The sequence below is a fragment of the Chrysoperla carnea genome, chromosome 2 (genome assembly GCF_905475395.1).
Source record: "Chrysoperla carnea chromosome 2, inChrCarn1.1, whole genome shotgun sequence".
NCBI lineage: Eukaryota > Metazoa > Arthropoda > Insecta > Neuroptera > Chrysopidae > Chrysoperla > Chrysoperla carnea.
The window spans coordinates 13,557,880-13,572,947 of NC_058338.1; the positions used below are offsets into that span (position 1 = coordinate 13,557,880).

At 27.9% G+C, this 15,068-nt stretch overlaps 1 protein-coding gene across 1 annotated transcript in view; it reads right to left on the bottom strand.

The window, feature by feature from the left end:
* The window catches only part of LOC123292177, a 49,669-nt gene extending 36,110 nt beyond the window's left edge, over positions 1-13,559 (bottom strand). The window contains exon 1 of the mRNA XM_044872736.1: positions 13,387-13,559. Within this exon, the coding sequence (XP_044728671.1) occupies positions 13,387-13,521 (135 nt within the window). The 5' untranslated portion in view covers positions 13,522-13,559. The remainder of the gene's footprint in view (positions 1-13,386) is intronic.
* Positions 13,560-15,068: the final 1,509 nt, after the last annotated feature.

Below are 15,068 nucleotides of genomic sequence, written 5' to 3' on the forward strand. Positions count from 1 at the left end.
ACGAATTTTAGGACATAGCATGTATTCTAATAATATGTCTAAATAAGTGGCATTCACACTTACAAAATAAATCGCTGTCATCCTATAATATCTAAAATTTTATGGTCAAATATTTGGCAACTAAAAAATCGGAAAAAATGTTCATTGCCCGAAAGGTTTTATAAAAAGTGCTTCATAAAGCAGTAGTTTATAATAAACGATAGGAGAATTTATTCTTAAAATTAATTAAACACAATTTTTAGGGTTCCAGACCCAAAGGGTAACCAACGAAACCCGATTACTAAGAAGGGTAACCAACGAAACCCGATTACTAAGACTACGATGTCTGACATTTTGAAGTTTTTTGAGTGTTATTAATGCCGTTATGACAGCAAATAACCCGTCAAGTGTGAGTTTAGGATCCCATTTTTTTTTCTTTTACAAAAGTATTTAATAAAAATAACATAGTATAAAAAACCAGTCGAGTCCGAGTTCCGTGCTTTTTTTTTTACAAAAATATTTAATAAAAAGTGTATAGTCTTTTACAATATGGTACGAAACCTTTCGTGCATGAGTCCTTCTCGCACTTGACTAAATTATTAAGTAATTAATTACAAATGAATGTTATTTTAATCTCTTTCTTAATAAAAGAAGATATCTTGTTTTTTCTTATGTAAATTTTCATTATTTAATTACCTTACCTAATTAAATTACGCATAGAACATTGACCCATGTCCGGTTTCCTGATAAAAACTTGTATACTAATCTAAAATTTTCTGTTTATATATGCAATAACCGATTTTTTTACTTATCATAACATCTTTGAAGACCTTCATGGTGCGTTATCACGTTTTGGTAGTTTGCAGTAAATAAATTGATTTAAAATTTATATTGAGTTTAAAATTCAATTCAATCTTTAAATTTTGGCAATAAAGGAGGCTGTTATGACTAATTTGCAGTTTTTTACATGTTATTGTTATAGAAAATGTCAAATTAAAATTATTGAAAAACACTAATTAATTAAACTTAATGCATTAAAAATTGTGAAAATAAGAAATCAAATTGCACAAATATTATTTTTCAAATGTAAATTATCATAATTATTTATTTAAATTTGTGAGATAATAATATTTAATTTTCAATGTAAGTCATAAATGCAATCCATACAATTATATATGCATCCATACAATTCTATAATTAAAGTAGTGTATCGTTGCCATGGAAACGACTCCAATAAAACTCACGCACGGTGCGAATATATATATATATATATATATATATATATATATATATATATATATATATATATATATATATATATATATATATATATCATAATTTTAAAAAGTGAACGCATTTAACAAATATATATTAATTTAAAAAAATAAAGTTATTAATTTAATTTAATTTTAAATACTTTAAATAGTTATTTTTTTATATAAATGAAAGTTTCTTATCATATAAAATACTATTTTATATGTACCCAATTTCAGTCAGTAGACAAAATTGAGAAGGTCATTTTTAAAACAGTTATTTTTTTTCATGTTTATAAATTATCAACAGATGTTTTATTTTTACATATTTTACATATACTTGTTAACCGGTATTGTGGCACGCTCCACGAAATATTTTAATTAAATTTAATTTTTTTATTTAATAATTGTTTGGTAACTTTTGTTTGCTTAATGAAATTATCCTTGAGTTTACTATCAAATTGTCTAGGATTGTCTGTCTACAATACATTTACTATAATATACATAATTTATTCTTACGGCTTGCTCGAGAATTTAAGAAATTATTTTTCTATTTTACTTTGGATAATTTTAGCGAACTGTACAGTTCCGTTTGATCACAATGCCACTTTTTGGAATGTTATAGTATTCCGTGAATAAATTTGTGATTTTTCTCCTACAAATACTGTAATTTTGTATCAATAAACTCAAAGAAGTGGATAAAAATATTTGCTTTGAAAAATCAACATAATCTTCATGCACCGTAGCACTAAATAAGCATTCTTCGATAGCACTTAACTAAGTAAAACACGGTGTTGTTAAGAGGAAGTAGGCAATAGGAATCTTAAATTGAATCTTATATTATAATGCATTTATTTGCGCTTCCACCATGAACAAAGTTGTATATTTAAGCCCCGACGAAAAAAGAAGGGTGTTTATAAGTTTGACCACTATGTGTATGTGTGTGTCTGTCTGTGGCATCATAGCTTTTTAACAGATGGACCGATTTTTATTTATTTTTTAATTTTCTTTCAAAGGCAAGCCTGAGAAACGCTGAAAGTCGTATAGAATTGGACTAAAACTTAAGTGTTATACGGACGGAAAGACAGGCGTTGGATTCTATAATATACAAAGATATATACATACGTATTCCAGATTTGAAATTCCGAGCCCGCTTTGCCTTTTCATATAAAAATATTATGTGTTTTTAAAGCTTTGTGCACCCCTACAGTTAGGCTCTGCGAATTAAGTTAGTGGTTTCAAATTTTGTATACGTAAGTTGGATGGCTTGTATCAAGTTCCTTTTGAAAAAAATCTTCAAACCTGATATTAAGAAGCATGTAATGAGGGTTATATCTGATTGTGAATACCGTGACTGAACTTTGCTGCTTAAGAGTTCTATAGAATTGGAGAACTTCATAGAAACCTCTATATATTATAAATGCGAAAGTAAGCATGTTTGTTTAATGAAACTAGCGAATGGTTTTTAATGAAACTGTACAGCAATATAGCTCATACTTCAGAATAACACATGAGATATAATTTATAAAGATATATTAATAAAAAATAAAAAATAAATTGAAAAATTAATTTAATTTGGCATTTTCATAAATTACAGATTTCTGTAAAAATAGTCAATATAAAATATTTCACGGCCATCGTTCCTAACATACTCAATGAATAATTACGACTATTACACATTTAAAAAAAAAATAGAAAACCATACATGTATTTTACCTGTGTAAAACAATCCTTACTATTATTTCGCGTGTTATAGAAAAGGGATAAGTGAGAGCAATCTTTATCAATCTTTACTTTTAAACCCAGCGAAGTGGGTGGGTATCATTCTAGTTAGAAATAAATTTAACATCCGTAATAGAAGAAAACAGAAACAAATTTATATTTACAAAAAAATTTCTTCATCAAGTTAATTTGTGTACGATATGTGTGTTTTAAAACATTGAAATATTATTCAGTCACTATATCGAATGCAATAGTTAATAACATTACGTAAACATGATTTGAATAAATAATGAACATTTTTATTTTTTTTTATTTTTATGACATACAAACCAATTTGTCAGGTATAGGTAACTCAGTCAATTACATTTCAAATATCTAGATATGTTGACAATCTTTATTTTTCATCATAAGTAATTGTATTATTTTTTTTATTATGATTTCTTAGTATATCAAACTGTAATGATTCATCTATTAACTACTTGGTGATTTATTATGGCAGATAAACGCAAAGTCACGTGTATAACCTTCAGTAAGATTTTTTTTTCTTTCTAAATCGTTAATCATATTTGAATCTGTCACGAGTTGCTACATTTACTTCATTATTCTAAATACTGTGTGCCGCATTTACGATGACGATACTATCACACATTTCGTCATTTAAAGAAATAACGATTTGAAAATTTGACGAAAGCGTGAGGGTGTCCTCATCTTAAATGTGATACACTGTATATAGTAATTTTATAATGGTAAAACCCTGAAGAAATCTAAAATAAAAACAAAGCGTTGCAAATTTTTTTTTTTCAAGTCTGAAAAAAAGCTGAAGCTGAAACCGGCGATAGTTTTGCATATAGAGACAAGGCGTTTTTGCTTTCTTTGACTACTGGCTGGGAGATTGCGGATTCGAATTCAGGCAGTGGCAGTGTGAAATAACCGACTCCATTCGCATACAAATTAATTAAGTTTAAATAGAGATTAAAAGTAACTATGTGGGGGGCCTCCGTTATAGACGTGGTCTGAAAAACGGTAATTAAACAAAATTTTTATTATAGTCCAAATTGTAACATTAATATTGAACCAAAATTTTATCGTATTTTTCTAAATAAGAAATCGAAAAGTTCTAAAGGTATGTATGCACTGCAAATCTAATTATCTAGATTCAAAAGCTATCGTATTTCTTTTAAATATATTGCTAGATCTATCAAAGACTGGCTTTAAAGCTAAAGCTAAAGAGGGTTAATAAAGAATAATTTAAAAAAAATTTTATTCAAATCTCATTCAAATCGAAAATCGTATGTTAGTTAAAATATTGAATTATCATTAGAATGTGTTTGATAAAAAATAGATCAATTTTTCGCGCAGAATTTGTGAGTATTGACCTGTAAGCAATTTTACCACTAGTTATTTCAATTTACTAATAAAAATCGAAAAAGCTTTTCTTCTATAAAAAAATTTTTGAATAGGCGATGTGAAAAAATTCATCCAATTTATAAGTTTTGGGAAATTTTTATTATGACAGAGTTATTACGTAAGAAAAATATATTTTATACATTGTAATAAATTAACTTGTATAAGCAAGCGTATGCATATACTAAGATACAATTATTTAATTATTTACGGTCTGTGAATATGTCAGAAATCATATGATTATGTTGTTTAAGATTAGTTTAAAATTGCAATTTATATTTACAAAATTTAAAAATTTGAACAAAATAAATTGTTTCTGAGGTTATTGGTGCCAGTGCCAAAATTAAATCTGACCTTAAAATAATTCTTACATCGGAAAATTGAAATAAAAACTTATTACGTATCGGTCTTTTTTTAAGACTTATTCAGAATTTTCTAAATAATAAAATTATCTTTTAACTAATAAGTTATTTATATATCAGATTACTAGCTTATTAACACCATTTACAGGTTTCCCACCCTCCAAATAGGCATAGAAAAAGAAAATATTGGTAATTCTACCTTGACTTTCCACTAAAAAGTTCATTTGCAGTTTTTAGATTCGATTTACCGTGAACGAGTTTTCCCAGTTAATATTACAAATTTTGAAATTTTTCGAAAAACAAATAAAAAGGGAGGATAATTTCTATGTCGAATTGGCCATATTTGCCAAAAAGGTAAAAGTAGACTTGATACCATAACAATGGCTCTATGACAAACTAATTCCAAAACTGTATGCTAGTTTTACACCTTCAATATGTTACATCAGCTTATATTACAAGAAAGTTATTAATATGTTTTTTACGATATTGATTTTAATAATATCAAATACTATCAATCAAAACAGGAAATTTCTTATTAACCAATGAATGACAGATGGTCATCAATATTATGTGATCAAATGAAGAATACCTAACAAAATGATTTAATCTTTTTATTAATAATTATTAATACTAAAATTAAAATTTATCTTAAATTATATAGAATTTCATCTTTTATTTTTTTTTACATAATAAAGAAGTGAGTGTAGAGTAAAAGATGTGCACCTTTTAAAATGAACTTGATTGTAAAGTCGTGTACAATTTTTTTCTAAATATTATTAAACTTGAATACACCCATTTACAGGATGATTTTACATTCTTAATTTCCAAAGCGAATTGGATAATCATAAAACACGGAAACACGTGTCGTTTCAGGGGAAATGAAAACACAGCATTCATTTGTATTTCTACGGGAACGTCTTCATGGTTTAACACAACTTTTCAAACTGGACTCAACTTTTCTCTCATAATTGTAACAAGAGATTTTTTGTAGCAGATTCTTGATCTTTGCTGCTAAGTTAAGTTTGAAAAATTTCCATAGATATCAATTTTCGATACCCGATTTATTTCTGGTTTAAATGTTCTTGGTGGAAGCTATAAATTTTTACCTACAAATACCTGAAATCAGGTGGTAAAGAAATATGTAGTCCTATGTAAAAAAAAAAACAAGACGCTGTTTGATCATGAAGATGTCTTTGTACCAAAAAATCTGGTAGAAACAATATTCCTTTGTACCTTGTTACATTATAATTGTAGTATTAGTTTAAAAAAGACATACTTCTGATTTAGTAGTCAACCCATTATGTGAGTACAATACGTTTGGATTGATTAGGATGTTTATTATGACATAACATAAAAATTGCATTGTCCTTACTCTAAATTATTTCTGTTTTCTTTAACTTCTGATAAATTTCACAACTCTATTTTTATAAAAAAGATTTTTACATTTGCTCAAAATTCATGGCAACCTGAATCGATTGAAAAAGTTTTAGTTTCCTAGGTAACCTAGATTTCGGTTTTTGGTGTCTGTTACAGTTTATTTTTTAGTTTAAACTCCCAACCAGTTAAACGAATATCGTCAGATAAAGAGAATAGTTCGAAAACTAAATTTCAATTTCTCTTAAACATGAGCTGATACGTGCTTTTCCAATTTTGGATTCTGTTTTCGAACTATAAGGATGGGAACTTTTGAAAGATCACTGTGTATGCATGATTCTTATAAAATATTTATTACATATTATAACGTTATTACTGATTTATTTAGTGAAAGTAAATTATTTCAATCATGTAAGTATTATGTTGTGTATGTACGTATTTATATCTACCTAAATAGATATATGAATTATCAATTAAGGTCTGTTTTAACCTCAATTTTATATTTGTACCTCAACAACAACGAAGGTCGTACAGTTTCAGAAGGTAAGCAAAGCTTATAATCGGATTCATTAAATTGGTAATAATAATATTTTAAGTTTGAGTTTAAGTAAGACTCAGTAGCATATTATTCCCTACTAAGCAGAGATGCGTCAGGCTTTTATATCATAGAGTTTTATCAGATTGACCATACTAGCATTGTAATAAACGCCATGCATTTCTTATCGTGTACTGAATGGATTTTAATGAAACTTTATAACAATGGAGCTCATTTATCAGAATAACACATAGACTATAATTAATAAAGTTACGAGCAGTTAATCTCCGGTTTCGCTGTATGATTTCAAAAACTACTGAATGGATTTTGATGAAACTTTACAATAATATAGCTCATACATCAGAATAACAGACAGTTTCCTCTGGACGATTTCGATTTTAAAAGGTATATAATTTGATTTCATAATAAAAATTAACATGTATTTCTGGTGTTATGCATGGGAAGTTAAGTGAGATCGTCCAGCGAAGCGGCCGGTTTAAGCTAAATGGTACAAGAAAGAACAATAACATACTAAAATAAGTTAATAACCATCTTAAATGACATAACACATATTTCCGTAAATAACTTTAAATACTGATCATATTCTGATAAACGCTATTTTATGGTATAATAAGCAGTACCCTACACTTACCAGATACAAATGAGTTAAAGCATCATATATCTCTATATTCTCTATATATTATTATTACGAAAGTAAGCATGTTTGTTTGTTCACGCTAAAACTAGTGAATGGTTTGTAATGAAACTGTACAGCAATACAGCTCATACTTCAGAATAACACATGAGATATAATTTATAAAGATATATTAATTTAAAAAAAAATAATTAAAAATTAATTTAATTTGACATTACCATAAATTACAGACTTCTTTAAAAGTAGTCATTTGACAACATAAATTACAGATTTCTATAAAAATAGTCAATATAAAATATTTCACGGCCATCTTTTCTGATATACTAATGAATAATTATGACTATTATACATTTAAAAAATAGAAAACCGTACATAAATTTTACCTGTCAATCCTTCTTACCATTATTTCGAGCGTTATAAAAAAAGGGATAAGCGAGGGCAATCTTTATCAATTTTTACTATTAAATCCAGCGAAGCGAGTGGGTATCACTCTAGTAATATTATAATTGTAATAATATAAACATATCTAATGTTTTTTTTATAATTCATTATGAATAATAAAAAATAAATTATTAATAAACACGTATATAGCAAGGTGTAACTGTGCTGTGTAAGTTCGCTAGCTATCTACTATTAGGTTCTTGGTAGGTAACTAATGAATGTAATCACATCATTTGGTGTCGACAGTTAAACGGACTAGGAAGAAAGTATTCAAATAAGTGAAAGTAATGTTGTGAATATTTTATTTATATATATATATGTGTGTTTAAATTTCAATTTTTACTTATAAAAAAATGTACTATGTGGTCCAGTATGTACCATTCAATCGTGTTTCGAGAATCTTTCGCAAGACCACTAATTGAAGATACTTGCAAATTTTCAACTATCTATTTTTATAGTTTTGGAGAACATTTACACGAAAATTTTGTTCTAATTTGCTCCCACACGGGTAAACAACAGTGATGTGGATGAAAAAATGTTCAAATAAAAGTTGTTTATTTTTATTATAAGGAGTATTTTTTATATCTAAACTAGCATATATTCGCCCGCTTTGCTGGGAAATTTCTCCTTTAAAAACAAAGACCGTTATAGACCTCACATTATCCTCTAACTTTTTTGTCCATAATACTTTCTATAGGTTTAATCAAAACTAACCCATACACCTAGTTTCATCAAATACGAAAAAAAAATTTTTTTGCTTTTTTCTCCCTTAAAAAAATTGCAAAAAATCGAGAAATTTTTGTAATCTCCAATTTCGATAAAACTCAGTATATAAGGTAATTTTGACCCAAAAAGTACAAAAATCGGGTGCATTTGATGACTGGTCGAATAGTTTTTGAGATACAGACTAAAATCGATCTAAAATTGCGATATCTTAGAAACTCTGCATCCAATCATTAAATTAACCTGATTTTTATACTTTTTGGGTCAAAATTACCCCATCCACCGAGTTTCATCAAATTCCAAGATAAAAATTTTTTTTGCGTTTTTCTCGAATTTTTCAAAGGGGTACCCCTTAAAAAAATTGCAAAAAATCGATAAATTTTTTTTGTCTCCAATTTCGATAAAACTCAGTATAATAGGTAATTTTGACCCAAAAAGTTCAAAAATCGGGTGCATTTGCTGACTGGTCGAATAGTTTTTGAGATACGGACTAAAATCGATCCAAATATTGCGATATCTCAGAAACTCTGCATCCAATCATTAAATTAACCTGATTTTTATACTTTTTGGGTCAAAATTACCCCATCCACCGGTTTCATCAAATTCCAAAACACAAATTTTTTTTGCGATTTTCTCGATTTTTTCAAAGGGGTACCCCTTAAAAAAATTGCAAAAAAATCGAAAATTTTTTTTTGTTTCCAATTTCGATAAAACTCAGTATTTAAGGTAATTTTGACCCAAAAAGTACAAAAATCAATATATAAATCTTGATAAATCAAATTTTTATGGGGTTATAAAAAGCGAAAATTAGGAGCTTTCTTCTAATCCGTTCATAGACCTCTTATAAAAACAATTTTATTGCCCCATTATTCGAAAAAATTCAAATATGCTAATGAATTAAAAAAAATTTGACAAGGACGGAAAGATGTCTTTAGTGTTGCTTTATTCATTTTTATTGAATACCTCTTGAATCGACAATAGACTGACGTGACATGAAAAATGGAAAAACGTGACATAAATACAATAAGTCCTTCAAATTCCTTAAATAGATATTTTTTCAATAAAGGCTTTAAACAAAACCACAAAACAAATATGTTTTCTTGTCATGTTTCTGTTTTTTTTCATGAAAATTTTATCACTATCAATGATCAATTCGACAAACAAAGGCATAAAGAAAGACAAAAAGTAGGGCTTTGTCTATTATAACTTAAATGACCCTGTACATTTCTACACCTATAGACATACAAACAAGTGTAAATAAATATATATATAATAAATATGTACCTATTTATAATATTATTTATTATTATTAAAAGCCAATGACGAATACAATTCAAAAAATTATTTATAAATATATTCATTTAATTACGTGTAATGTGTTTGTAATTTTAGCTTAAGCATTGTATTCTGCAATTCAAAAAAACTATGCTCAAATTTAAAAGATTGGACCTCTAAAAAAATCTAAATTATTATAAATTTCCTTCAATTTAATTTAAGAAATTTTTATTTGGGGCCTTTTTAGCGCGACCAGAATTATATGAAATGGAATGTCTCGGTTAATAACAAAATGTGTCGTAAGTAAAGGTGAAGAAGATCGTAAGTAAAGGCGAGGAGATGTGGTCTGAGTACAATCGTCGTTTCGAAGATCTTATATCACTTCCAAGGGCCTCTGTTTGCAAAGTTGTTGCGGCTATCACAGGACATTTGTTGTGCGGCAGGCATTCTGAACGCCTGGGCCTGGCAGTGTATCAAGACTACTGCAGGAGCTGTCACAGTGGTGAGGAGTAGGAGACAATGTCACACATTCTCTGTCACTGCCCAGCTCTTGCCATGAGGAGATGGACTTACTTGAGCCCGACTCTCTTTGACGACCTCTCCGACCTAAAGTCCGTCGATCTCAAAGCACTCATGCTTCTGGCAATCTTGTCAGCACATCTTGATGTCATTATGCCTAATGATTGGCGCAAGCCTGAGACTGCTATCACATTTCACTTACGAGAAATCGTAAACGAAAAAATGTCTCCCATCACACATGAAAAAGATCGTAGAAATTCTAAAAGTGTTGTTAATATATTGTCCTAGCTATAAAACGTAAAGATATGTTGAAAATTCTATTCGGATTTCCGAACTGATTACAATAATTTTCCAATACTGAGAATTTAATTACTGGAAGTAACGAGCATCAGTTGATTGACATTCGATGATAGTACAAAGTCTGGTTAGAACTCAAATAACGACGAAGTTTTTAATTTGTTTATGAGGAAAATTTTTTCATTCCCAGAAACAGCGTTCAATTTCCTTGAACGCAGTTGTACATTGAGTCATATAGTTTTACCTACACCAAAGCAATAACATACACTTAGAGTTCATTAAACAATGTAAAAAATAAATAAATATTGATTTTTATGCCATCCATAAAAAGAATATTTAATATTTTTAAATTGATGAAATTTCGTTGAAAGGTTTGTTTTAATTTTGACTAAAAAACACATATCTGGATAAAATAAAGTTAATTTTTAATATGAACCATGATAAAGTATTTTTTTAAGAAGGTAAAACAGACTTTGTAGTATACTTTGATGGTAATCAATATTTAAAGAAAAATTAAAATTAATATGCACAATATGTTTGTGTCGTCATTGTTTTAATGAAATTACAAAAGATAATAAAATTCAAGGCAGACGTTCTTATAAGATTCGTTTTTGATTATACTAATAGTTTTTTTTTTTTATTAGATTAAAATCTTTTATTGCAATTGAAAACTTTTCAGAAATTTTAATAACAAATAATTTTACAACCAACAAAAAATTTTTCTGGACTGTTTGTTACATGAATAAGTTTTTAATAAAGCAAAAAAAAATCATGCAAATACAAAAAATAAGTGCTATTATGATCTAAGGTACTATTTATATATTTATTTGCGCTTCCACCATAATCATTAAATTGACTTAAATGAAAAATAAAAATAATATAAAAATATTTATAAAAAATGTTTATTCTTGACGAATTGAAAACTGTATATTTTTCAATTGTAGCAAGTTTCACAAACATAGTTTGGGCAATACATTCGAAGGGAAAATTATTCACCACAAGTAATAAAAGTGAAATAATGAGATGAATATCTCCGCTATCATATCCTATACAAAGATAAACGTCTCAGCATATTTTTAAAAATGGAATAATATCTCTTAGTCATAAGTATCTAAATATTTTAATTTGATCTAGAAACAAGATTTTCTTCCTTACAACTTCCACTGGGATTTCCCATTCCATAAAGAGAGATAAATAAAATTCGTCATAAAATCATCACGCAAAAGGTACAGGAGTTTAAGTTGTCAAGATTGACTATAAATATTATTTATTTGTTTATAATAAAATTAGAAATTCATCTCAATAATTCATTCAAAATTTTAAGAAAACTTTTTATGCAAAAATTATCTAAATATATCTACATATGTTTAAAACAACAGGGGATTTTTAAATAAATTTAGAAATTTACTAAAACTATAATAAATTATATTAACTTAATACATTATTAATTTATGCAATATAATTACGAAAAAAACCATTTTTTTATAAAAAATATATCTAACCATCTAAATAATTTTTAAGTAATAGACTTTTTTTTAACTTAAAAGAACCATTTTTTGTGTAATATTTCATATATCTCTTATTACTTCAGAGAGACATGAATTTTGAAAACAATATATAATATTTATTTCAATGACAAACAGTTATAAGTATGCTTACTTATTTAAAAAATATCATTTATAAAAAACATTTTTAACTTTCATTTTTAAAATATTTATATTATTAATTAATAATAATTATTGTTTTTATGGATAATAAAAAATAAATAAAATTAGTGCAAAATTAAAAAGTAAAAGGATTGTTTCAAAATTTTTTTGCCATATGGCTTTTTCGTGTGTTTGGAATATTTTGCTTGAGAATATCTTGTAATGAGTCGTATGATTGGGTCATATATATTGGTTCAAGTTCCTAGATCTGACATCAGATTTTTGAAGAAGATTAAAACTGATATAATAGACTGAAGAAGAATTAGACCCGGTAGGCTTTTTTATTAACCCCCGAACTAAAAAAAGGGGTGTTATAAGTTTGACCGCTATGTGTGAGTGTCTGTCTGTGGCCTCGTAGTGCATAAACGGATGAACTGATTTTGATTTTTTTTGTAATTGGCGATGATGTTCAAAATCGGTTCATTTTGGTCCAATTGACCTATGTTACTCATTTACGAACTTGACCGCACTCTTTAAGTCCTTAGCACGCTATAAAAATTTCAGCTTGATATCTCTTTTCGTTTTTGAGTAATCGGGATGACAGACGAACAAACGAAAGACGACAGACAGACAGGTAACCGGAAATGAACTAATTAGGTTATTTTATGAACACATATACCAAAATTTTGTTCATAGTATCCATATTTTTCAACGTTACAAACTTGGGACTGAACTTAGTATACCTTGGTATATTTCATATACATGGTATAAAAATATCGAAATTCACACGCTGAGAACTACTCTAAAAACATTACTTCTGCGATATCAAGGAGTGTTTACTACGATCAGCAGATGTAAAAGAATATACCTACCAATGAGTATTGATAAATGGTAAGTAATCAGGTCGTGGACATTGGAATCACTGAAAAAGCGGTGCGAATCCTGTTTAATGTACGAATTATTATCGCCAGTTGGCGAGTTGCAACTTCCAGTTATCAATATTTCTACAAAAGAGTTTTCTAAAAAAAACTAATTTCAAACCACCAAAATGTACAGCTGCATTTTTTTTTATGCGCGATTTACTTGAATAATCATTGATTAAATAAAGCATGCAATCAATATCAAGTAATTATTGTGTGTAATTGGCTAAATAGGTGCAGTATTATTGAATTGTAATATTTATTCTATGGTAGGTACTTACTTGATCATTAACAGGTACAATTTCCAAAACTTCCGCTTTATCAAGTGTTGAGGCAGCAGGATGTGATGATGTATGATGTACTGCTATTGCTAGCAGTATAGTTATACCAAACATACCTAATGTTGTAGTTTTCATTTTGTCCAAATATTATTTGCTACTAGGAAATAATATTTCTGCAAAAGATAGAAACAAAATATTAGTTACTTAAATTAAAAATTAGAAAAAGCAATAAGGTGTTGTATAGTGATTACAGACGCATTCTTTGGATAAAAATTTTTGTAAATCAAAATAAAAGATAAAAATTTTCTGTATATGAAAATATTTTATATACTTTTTACACTTTATTCAACGGAATTATCTGCGCTTCCACCAATAAAACCACTGTGTTAAACAAGAATAAAAATTTTCTTTACGAAAATAATATAGACCTTTTGCTCGGTTTTGATATATACGAAGTACAAGAAACTAAAGAATGAATTAACATTCGATTTAGAGGGCGAATGAAAATTCGCTCGGATCAAGGAAAGAACTCTAGTCATATGGTTTAACCCAGCAACCCACAACAAAACCACGTATACTCCATTAAAATCGATGGGCCCCTTACAAATGAAATCAAGGAATCTTTGGGTCGAATTTCCTTAGGAGGGGGTAGCGAAACGGGCTTGGTATTGTGGGCAGAAAAGTATTTTCTAGAAAAGCAATGAAATAAAGCCTGATATCTAAAATGGCTGTGTATAAGAAAATCGGGCATGGTTTCCATGGACACGACATGAAAAAGAGTACTTATGGAGCTGTGAAAATAATATTTAGTTGATACGGAGGGTTGAGTTGTTACGAATTTGGCAAGTCTTTATTGAAAGCTCTGTTAATTAGTAAGGTATATGAAAGGAGTTAGGATCATGGCCTCCTATGACCTCCTAGAGGGAGAGAGCGACAATTATCACGTTATTGTTAGACAATTTTATATCGAAACCAGACAACTCATTAGACTATGTTTCATCGAACCTGTGATGTGTAATAAAAAATCCTAGTAGATCTGCTTTGTTAGCAAAACTAAACAGGCTAAAAATTAAAATTTGAGTAGAATCAAATTCTTGACTAAAAAAATTAGATTTCTCATAATAAATGCATTTCAAGCAAGGTCGTTTATTGAACTCACATGCAATTTTTTTGTAATTTGTTTAAAATTCTGCACTTTTTAAAGTAGTGTTATAAATAAATTGACATTTATTTTATGATTTCGAAGCTTATTTTGGTCGAAGAGCTGATCAATTATTTAGATCTAATTTAAAACTACAATCTTAATATGAAATCATAACAAAAAAAAAAAAAGAAATCTTTCAATGACCAGTGAAAACAAACTAGAGATATTCCTCCAATGATTAAGTTAAACCGAAGATATTCTTTTATCGATTGTTATCTTTTTCAAAGTTTTTCTTGCTCAATTTAGTTATTATTACGCAAAGAATTAATGCAGGCAATGTGTAATGCAGAAAATATACAAATTTGGAGATGGTAATTTACATGCAATAAATCGGTGATTATAAATTACCAATTATACCATTCTTAGTAAATAAATTAGGAACAAAAAAAAACTTTCATTTTCTCTTTCATTATAAAAATGCATAAAATGATTAGCTAGCTACTCAAACAGTTAAAATGTCAAATTTAAAATAATTTTA